At 43.7% G+C, this 9,690-nt stretch overlaps 2 protein-coding genes and 1 long non-coding RNA gene across 5 annotated transcripts in view; 1 reads left to right on the top strand and 2 right to left on the bottom strand.

Moving 5' to 3' along the window:
- Nucleotides 1-556, top strand: part of LOC139910559 (barrier-to-autointegration factor-like) — a 3,750-nt gene extending 3,194 nt beyond the window's left edge. For 2 of the 3 annotated variants that reach the window (XM_071897870.2, XM_071897871.2), the window contains exon 4: nucleotides 138-556. In XM_071897870.2, coding sequence (XP_071753971.1) covers nucleotides 138-284 — 147 coding nt within the window. In that variant the 3' untranslated portion in view covers nucleotides 285-556. The remainder of the gene's footprint in view (nucleotides 1-137) is intronic. The other variant, XM_078288877.1, reaches the window with a different exon arrangement.
- The window catches only part of LOC144542372 (uncharacterized), a 221,900-nt gene that overhangs the window by 176,665 nt on the left and 35,545 nt on the right, over nucleotides 1-9,690 (bottom strand). The window lies entirely within an intron of this gene.
- Nucleotides 2,462-9,690, bottom strand: part of LOC139916573 (ectonucleoside triphosphate diphosphohydrolase 6-like) — a 10,852-nt gene continuing 3,623 nt past the window's right edge. Inside the window, exons 3-9 of the mRNA XM_078288900.1 lie at nucleotides 9,160-9,239; nucleotides 8,059-8,123; nucleotides 7,364-7,468; nucleotides 6,966-7,106; nucleotides 5,534-5,590; nucleotides 3,605-3,717; nucleotides 2,462-3,034 (exon numbers count right to left, since the gene is read on the bottom strand). Coding sequence (XP_078145026.1) covers nucleotides 2,951-3,034; nucleotides 3,605-3,717; nucleotides 5,534-5,590; nucleotides 6,966-7,106; nucleotides 7,364-7,468; nucleotides 8,059-8,123; nucleotides 9,160-9,239 — 645 coding nt within the window. The 3' untranslated portion in view covers nucleotides 2,462-2,950. The remainder of the gene's footprint in view (nucleotides 3,035-3,604; nucleotides 3,718-5,533; nucleotides 5,591-6,965; nucleotides 7,107-7,363; nucleotides 7,469-8,058; nucleotides 8,124-9,159; nucleotides 9,240-9,690) is intronic.

Raw genomic sequence — 9,690 nt, forward strand, 5'->3', positions numbered from 1 at the left:
CGGTGAGAAGGATCTGAACGCTGCAGAGGAACGTCGGCCATGTTGGTGAAAAGGGTTTATTAAAATGTCTCATTAAAATGTTGTCATGGAAACTTAAAACCAGTTGATGGAACAGCTGTGCCCCCTGTGTGTTTCAGGCCTACGTGGTTCTGGGTCAGTTCCTGCTGCTGAAGAAAGACCCGGAGATGTTCTCTGATTGGCTGAAGGACGCCAGCGGGGCGAACACGCGGCAGGCCGGCTCCTGCGCTCAGTGTCTGAGGGAGTGGTGCGACGCCTTCCTGTGAGCCGGCTCCGCCCGCCGGGCCGGTCCGGTCCGGCTCCGCCCGCCGGTCCGGCTCCGCCCGCCGGTCCGGTCTAGGCCGATCCGGCTCCGCTCGCCGGTCCGGTCCAGGCCGATCCGGCTCCACCCGCCGGTCCGGTCCGGTCCGGTCCGGCTGCAGAACGTCTCCGCTGAACTTCGGAGCGAAGCGGCCGACGAGTGCTTTGTGTTTTATAATCTCATTTGTAAAAGTCGTTTTATTGGAGAAAGTTTAAATAAAGGCATTGTGGTATAATGGTTTTGTGCCTTTTTGTCTATTTTAATTTTTATTTCTCCAGGGAAAGTTCATCAGGTTTTTAGCAGACGCTCAAATGCCTAAATTGTAATTTCTGGTTAAAATAACCAGGATAAACCCACATCCTGAACAACAGCAGTTAGCCTGTCTGTAAACAGGTAGAGGGAAACACCAGATCCAGACTTGGACCCACAGACTTGGACCTGCTAACGAGTCCAAACTGTTTGTCAGAATATTCCAGAAAGTCGTCTGTGAAAACGATCCGGAGAGCGACCGACGTATTTCTCTCGGCGGCCCGGAAAGCGGCGGCACCGACCGTTTCCCCTCGGCGGATCGTCTTCTACCGAACTCTACCGTTTACGATCCGACCCGACCGTCCGGAACCGGATCGCTCCGCCGGGAACCGCCTCTCACCCCGCAGCGCTCTGTGCTGCAGAGAAAAATAGTTCTGTGGTTTCCTGATCAGTGAAAGTTGAGTAACGGAGGAACTGAGTCTGTTTCCTCTCTGCTGTGGAGACACAGACGGCTTTCTGGAATATTCTGACAAACAGTTTGGACTAAATCAACTAACTTCTCCTTTAATGTTCATATTATGAATATTAATGAGCATGTAAACACACTGGGGATTCATGCCGCCGCTCTGAACAGTAAATCCACTGCAGACTCAACATTCAAAACCAAATACATTCAGTTTATTTGAAACCTCATCAGCCTCCATGCTTTAGTACCTTTAAGAGTAAATACAAACAACATTCCTTCAGACAGTAGAAAACAATCGAACTCGCTGCCGTAAAATAGAGAAAACAACCAGGTAGTTTAACATGAGGAGGATCGGACTGGTTTGACTGGTTTGACTGGGACAGGAGGGAAAACCAAACCCTCACAAAAAACCTTCTGATCATTTATTCACCAATTATCAAAATAATAACCTTTGTGTTAAGATGATTTTAAACTAACACCTCAGATTCCCATTTACAGCATTAAAGCCTCGGTAAAATGAAAAATGACTTCACCTTCATTTTCCATGTCACAACACCTAGTTAATAATAAATGCCAAAAATATTACAAAAGTTTCATTTTCTTGTATTTTTATATCAAAATCGCATGACTTTTACTTCCTGGAAAACGCTGCATCTTTAATAGTGACCTCACACTGTACCAGGAGGCGGAGATAAAAACCTGATCTCCCATTGGTTTACACTTTTGAATGATCCCTGCCTGCATTAAGCCCCGCCCCTGCATCCTGTTTCAACAGGAAATACATCACATTAAGGAAGCAAGATGCTGTCAAGAAGCCGTTTGACTGGGACTTTAAATATCCAGTCTGAACCAGAGCAACCTGTATTCACCTATTATTATTATTATTATTGTTATTATTATTATTATTATTATTATTATTATTGTTATTATTATTGTTATTATTGTTATTATCCTGGCTTCAGTGGAGAGTTTTAGTGTCCCATGATGCTCTAAATGTTTCAGAGACCCTGATGAGAAGAAGAAAACTGGAGGAAACTGAATACTGGAAGGTTTTTGGCACAAAATGGTCAAATTTAGAGATATTGAATATCGGCACAAAATAGTTTATACAAAAATATCATTAAGGACCTTTAAAACCCACATCGGTCAAACCCTAATAAACCTAATAAACACTTGATCACTTGTGTTTTGTGAAGAAACTAAATGTTGAAAATGAGATTTGTTGAAAGGAGATGAAACCTGAAACCTGAAGGCTTTGGGTCTGAAGCTGCTGAACATCAAATCAGTAAAAATAAAAACTGTTTGTGCAAAAAAACCTGCTGAGTGGGATGTGGAGTGTTTCCATGAGGTCGTCTGGTTCAACATGAAGCGGATCTGACTGCAGCTTCAGAGCAGAGCTGCACATCTCAACTCAAATACACACTGTCTTCTTTTTTTTTTTTTGATAAATGCAGATTGTGATATGAACTGTGATACATAGGGACAAACTTTTATACTTTACTTCTTCATAAACACTTAAAAAAATATTCACAAACCTGCTGGATCCACAGCAGGAAGCCCTGAACCCTGACCCCTGAACCCTGAACCCTGAACTCTGACCCCTGCTGGAGGGAAACAACACTTTCAGAATGTTCTGGAGTTCTGATCCGTGTCGGAGGTTTTCCCTCAACAGTCTGACACACTGCTGTCAGCCGGACTGATGATCCAGCTCCAGGATCTGCAGGAGGTCCAGGATCTGCAGGAGGTTCAGGACTTTGAGGACATTCGAGAGGTTCAGGACATTCAGGATGTTCAGGATCTGCAGGACCTCCAGGTTCTTCAGGATGTTCAGGATCTGCAGGACCTCCAGGTTCTTCGGGAGGTTCAGGATCTGGAGAAGGTCCAGGATCGGCAGGATCTCCAGGATGAGACTTGGTTCAGCGGTTGTGCAGAGACTCGATGTAATGGAAGGTCGCTCCCAGAGCCCAACTGGTCTCCACCTCGTTGATGGTCCTCGCCAACTGGACACACACACACACACACACACACACACACACACACACACACACACACACAGAGCACAGGTCAAACCATCTTCAGTATGTGTTCAGTGGTGAACATGATGTCATGTCAGTATTAGCCCAGCTGTGTGTGTGTGTGTGTGTGTGTGTGTGTGTGTGTGTGTGTGTGTGGTGTTCAGGTGAGTTTCAGGCTGCAGGTCCGGTCTGTGCTCGTTCAGCAGGCGGTACAGTAGTAGAAGAAGAAGCTTCAACCAACATCCATGAACCAGGAAGTAGCAGCAACACTGAGCTCTGTGTTAACAACGCTGCAGACTACAGACATGCTCAGTTCATCATTTCCCTCCACAGGGGTCAGAGGTCAACGACAGAACAGCACACAACACAACAAGGCAAACTAACATACACAAGTAGCAATACATATTTTGTACTTTTGTACCTTTAGACGGCGTTCACATGAGCATTTACATAACTTTTTTTTTAATATATCAAAACACAGACACATCCCGTGTATTTCAGTCCTGTGTGGTGACAGATGGAAACCGGTCTGTCAAAGGCGCCTCCTCTCCTCACCTTGAACTCTTTGTGCGCGGGGAAGCCGAGCTCCTGCAGCAGGACGGAGATGTAGGTCAGATCCAGGCAGAGGAAGGGGTTCTCCACCGGAGCCACGGACAGGCCGCCGCACACTGCAGGAACCACAGAAGAAGAAAGACAGTCAGAGGAAGAAACTGATCTGCAACGGAGTCACTAGTACTCTCGTCTCTACTGCTAGTACTCTTCTCTCCACTGCTAGTACTCTTCTCTCCACTGCTAGTACTCTTCTCTCTGCTGCTAGTACTCTTCTCTCTATTGCTAGTACTCTCGTCTCTACTGCTAGTACTCTTCTCTCCGCTGCTAGTACTCTTCTCTCTGCTGCTAGTACTCTTCTCTCTATTGCTAGTACTCTCGTCTCTACTGCTAGTACTCTTCTCTCCACTGCTAGTACTCTTCTCTCCACTGCTAGTACTCTTCTCTCCATTGCTAGTACTCTTCTCTCCACTGCTAGTACTCTTCTCTCCATTGCTAGTACTCTTCTCTCTGCTGCTAGTACTCTTCTCTCTATTGCTAGTACTCTCGTCTCTACTGCTAGTACTCTTCTCTCCGCTGCTAGTACTCTTCTCTCTGCTGCTAGTACTCTTCTCTCTATTGCTAGTACTCTCGTCTCTACTGCTAGTACTCTTCTCTCCACTGCTAGTACTCTTCTCTCCACTGCTAGTACTCTTCTCTCCATTGCTAGTACTCTTCTCTCTGCTGCTAGTACTCTTCTCTCTACTGCTAGTACACTTCTCTCTACTGCTAGTACTCTTCTCTCTGCTGCTAATACTCTTCTCTCTATTGCTAGTACTCTTCTCTCCACTGCTAGTACTCTTCTCTCTACTGCTAGTACTCTTCTCTCTACTGCTAGTACTCTTCTCTCTACTCCCAGTACTCATCTCTACTGCTAGTACTCTTCTCTCTATTGCTAGTACTCTCGTCTCTACTGCTAGTACTCTTCTCTCTATTGCTAGTACTTTTCTCTCTATTGCTAGTACTCTTCTCTCTACTGCTAGTACACTTCTCTCTATTGCTAGTACTCTTCTCTCTGCTGCTAATACTCTTCTCTCTATTGCTAGTACTCTTCTCTCTACTGCTAGTACACTTCTCTCTACTGCTAGTACTCTTCTCTCTGCTGCTAATACTCTTCTCTCTATTGCTAGTACTCTTCTCTCCACTGCTAGTACTCTTCTCTCTACTGCTAATACTCTTCTCTCTATTGCTAGTACTCTTCTCTCCACTGCTAGTACTCTTCTCTCTACTGCTAGTACTCTTCTCTCCGCTGCTAGTACTCTTCTCTCCGCTGCTAGTACTCTTCTCTCTGCTGCTAGTACTCTTCTCTCTACTGCTAGTACTCTTCTCTCTATTGCTAGTACTCTTCTCTCTACTGCTAGTACTCTTCTCTCTGCTGCTAATACTCTTCTCTCTGCTGCTAATACTCTTCTCTCTACTGGTAGTACTCTTCTCTCTACTGGTAGTACTCTTCTCTCTACTCCTTGTACTCTTGGGGATCCACCCAAAACAAGCCCATTTTGGCCCCATAATTGGAAAAAAATGTCTTAAAGAGTTGACAAGTAATAATAATATTATAAATGTGTACAGAGCTACTAAATGTAAGAAAGTAAACAAAACAATTGTAGATATGTAGAAGGAAAAAACAATCTTGCTGTTTCAGTCAATAGGAAGATGAATCATGCAGATGAAACATGCAGATGAATCATGCAGATGAATCATGCAGATGAAACATGCAGATGAATCATGCAGATGAAACATGCAGATGAAACATGCAGATGAATCATGCAGATGAAACATGCAGATGAAACATGCAGATGAAACATGCAGATGAAACATGCAGATGAAACATGCAGATGAATCATGCAGATGAATCATGCAGTACAGTGAACTGACAGCATGATGGCGCTGTCTCACCTCTTTTGGCAGCTTCGATGTAGTCGGACACTTTAATGGAGCCTCCGTTCTTCTCCTCTGACAGAAGGAACCAAACAGTCACATCACATCAGATTAGACTTCCTGTGGGGAAACTGTTGACCTGCTGTTACATTTCTCTGATACACATTTACTTTTACGTTTTACACCCACAGTGAGTGAGCAGGAGGGCTCAGTGTCTCAGTGACTAACTAACCAGAACATCCCGTTACCTAAAGATCTAACCTATAAACCTAAACATCTGAAACACCCTGCAGTACCAGGAAACAATACATTTATAGAACCAAGAGGGAAGCCATAATAGCAGTGGTAGTAGCAGTAACAGTAGTCCTAACAGTAGTAGTAGTAGTAATAGCATTAGTCACAGTAGAAGCAACAGTAGTATTAGTATTAGTAGTAGTATTCTGGGTTTCTGTAGAGAGTTTTAGTGCCTTGGTCTAAAATCTGTTTCAGAGGCTTTTCATTTTTTACATTTGTTGGAAACTGAATACTTTTAACTTTTGGAATTTTGTTTGGCATGAAAATGGTGAAATGAAAATATTAGATGGACTTTCAGCCACTTGAATCCAAAACCTGTGTGGGTCTAATTCTGGTCCCTTCCTGATCTGAGCTGACAGTAGAGCCTCAGCAGTAGAAGTCAGCAGAAGTCAGCAGAAGTCAGTAGAAGTCAGTAGAAGTCAGCAGAAGTCAGCAGAAGTCAGTAGAAGTCAGCAGAAGTCAGCAGAAGTCAGTAGAAGTCAGCAGAAGTCAGTAGAAGTCAGTAGAAGTCAGCAGAAGTCAGCAGAAGTCAGTAGAAGTCAGTAGAAGTCAGCAGAAGTCAGCAGAAGTCAGTAGAAGTCAGTAGAAGTCAGCAGAAGTCAGCAGAAGTCAGCAGAAGTCAGTAGAAGTCAGTAGAAGTCAGCAGAAGTCAGTAGAAGTCAGTAGAAGTCAGCAGAAGTCAGCAGATGTCAGTAGAAGTCAGTAGAAGTCAGTAGAAGTCAGTAGAAGTCAGTAGAAGTCAGCAGAAGTCAGTAGAAGTCAGCAGAAGTCAGTAGAAGTCAGTAGAAGTCAGCAGAAGTCAGTAGAAGTCAGCAGAAGTCAGCAGAAGTCAGTAGAAGTCAGTAGAAGTCAGCAGAAGTCAGCAGATGTCAGTAGAAGTCAGTAGAAGTCAGTAGAAGTCAGTAGAAGTCAGTAGAAGTCAGCAGAAGTCAGTAGAAGTCAGTAGAAGTCAGCAGAAGTCAGCAGAAGTCAGTAGAAGTCAGTAGAAGTCAGTAGAAGTCAGCAGAAGTCAGTAGAAGTCAGTAGAAGTCAGCAGAAGTCAGTAGAAGTCAGTAGAAGTCAGTAGAAGTCAGTAGAAGTCAGTAGAAGTCAGTAGAAGTCAGCAGAAGTCAGCAGAAGTCAGTAGAAGTCAGTAGAAGTCAGTAGAAGTCAGTACCGATGGCTCCCAGGTCCACAGCTCGGTCGTAGTAGTAGGAGAAGGCGTAGAAGTCCATGTGTTCGGCCTCCACTGCTCTCCTCACCTTCTTATACAGAACCTTCTCCACTTTGTTCAGGCACGACTCATACACCGGCTCCCCTGCAACACACACACACACACACACACACACACACACACACACACACTTAAAACTTCAGCCTGATGTCTGCTGACAGAGCCGGCTAGTTAGTCTCCCCTCCTCATTACAGTCCTACTCTATTCCAAACATCTAGTTGGCTAGTAAACCAGTGGAAGTGGCTAGTTAGTCAGTCTACTCTGCTCATTAGAGTCCTACTCTATTCCAAACATCTAGTTGGCTAGTAAACCAGTGGAAGTGGCTAGTTCCTGGCCCTTACCGGCCTTCTGTCCCTTCACAGTGTAGACGACCTCGGCGTGTTCCCACTGGCCGGAAAACTCTGGAGCCAGACAGGGACTGACCAGCTCACTGCTGCCCCCTACTGCTGCACAGAGAGACAGACAGGCAGAGAGACAGACAGGCAGACAGACAGAGAGACAGACAGAGGAAATTACATTTTAAAAGGTTTTCAAGTCAAAACTGTGAATCTCTCATCAGACGTTCTGACAAACAGAAACACATTATACAACAAATAAACTGATAAATAAAGAAATCTGTTTAGAATACAGAATAAACAGGCAGACAGACAGACAGGCAGACAGGCAGACAGGCAGAGAGACAGACAGACAGGCAGACAGACAGACAGACAGGCAGACAGACAGACAGACAGACAGACAGGCCAACAGACAGACAGACAGACAGACAGAGAGACAGACAGACAGACAGACAGACAGAGAGACAGACAGACAGACAGACAGACAGACAGACAGACAGGCAGACAGACAGGATCTGTGCTGCAGCTTCTTACAGCAGCTAAATCACAGCAACAGCTGGCAGGCAAGGAATTAATCTTGCTGTGTGTTATTAAAAGATTAGATAATGGCTTATTTATCTGGGAGGAGGCTCTGAAAAGGCAGAGATGAAAGCAAATTGAAAAAAGGAGAAAAAAATGCGAGGAAAGAGGGTGAAACGTACGGCTCCGTCCCTCCACTCCGCCCAGGACCGCCAGCCTCGCGGACATCAGACCCAGACCCAGGTAACTGAGGAGGAGGAGGAGGAAGAGGAGGAGGAGGAGGAGGAAGAAGAGGAGGAGGGGATGGAGGGGAGGAGGAGGAGGAGGAGGAGGATGAGGAGGAGGAGGAAGAGGAGGAGGAGGGGGAGGAGGAGGAGGAGGACAAGGACGAGGACGAGGAGGAGGAGGGAGGAAGAGTTAGTTTTATTTTGTGATGAATTTGTTATTGATTTTTTTGGTTCTGGTGGAAGTTAGCATGTAATTGCAAATATACAGTAGCTGGAAAAATAGTTTAACATGAGTAAAATGCATTAAAATGACCATTTACGTTTTTCATTTATTGTTTTAATCTATTTTATGTAAAACACTGCTATAAAAAATAACTTAAAAACATGTTATTGTTTATGGATTTTTTGGGTGGAAGTTAGCATGTAATTGCATATAAACAGTAGCAGGAAAAACAGGTAAGCATGAATAAAATACAAAGTAAATAAAAAATAATAGAAAAGAAATAAATATATAAATAGATAAATTACAAAAATGTTTGGAATTTCGACTTTTCATTAGTGATGGAATGATATATCTAAACTCAATAAATCTCAATACAAAACATGTCAGTCCGTATGTTGTCAGGAACATGAATGGTGATATCAGCTCCATGTTATTCTGCTGTCAGGAACATGAATGGTGATATCAGCTCCATGTTATTCTGCTGTCAGGAACATGAATGGTGATATCAGCTCCATGTTATTCTGCTGTCAGGAACATGAATGGTGATATCAGCTCCATGTTATTCTGCTGTAGTAATCACTAATGAGACTCTTGACCATCACAGTTTCACAAGCTCTCCATCCAAATTATATTATTGTCACTTTGTAATTACATTTTTAAATTGTTGTTTACATTCTAGCAGCCAATGGCATCGCTAGAAAGATTTGAGTCTCAGAAATAAACAGAATTCTGCACAGTCAGACTTTGTTGTCTGATTGTATTGAATCCTGAATTGAGTTAATTCTACCATAAAGTGAAGGTGGCAGTGTGTGTGTGTGTGTGTGTGTGTGTACCTGTGGGAGTACAGAGTGTGTGTGTTGTTGAACATCTGGAAGGAGCTGATGTAGTCGAAGGGTGAAGTCTGGATGGTTTTCTGCTCAGAGAGAAAGAGACGAAGCATTTTACTGAAGATGAACTCACAGCAGGAAACAGATTTATTGATGATAGATTTGTGTGTGTTGGTTTGTTTTGGAGCGTCAACATGGAGGCGAGGCAGAAAACTAGAATACCAATAAGAATAGAGCTAACACAACTAGAAACACCACAAACAAGACTGTTGGCTTTGCTCCGGTGCCGGGCGATAATTCAATTCAATATTCTGGTTTCTGGTCTTTCAGTGAATCATCTGGTGATGATCAGTTCTGCTGTCTGAACTGATGAGAACAAGAACAACAAGTTTCAGTTTTGTTTGACATCACACCTAACATTACCATTCAGTTCAATGAGATGAACACTAATTTGATTGTTTAACATGTTATGTTTTATACGCGAGCCATATTGTGATATATATTGATATCGAAAACAATCCTTATGATTATTGTGAT

The sequence above is a fragment of the Centroberyx gerrardi genome, chromosome 15 (genome assembly GCF_048128805.1).
Source record: "Centroberyx gerrardi isolate f3 chromosome 15, fCenGer3.hap1.cur.20231027, whole genome shotgun sequence".
NCBI classification, from domain to species: domain Eukaryota; kingdom Metazoa; phylum Chordata; class Actinopteri; order Beryciformes; family Berycidae; genus Centroberyx; species Centroberyx gerrardi.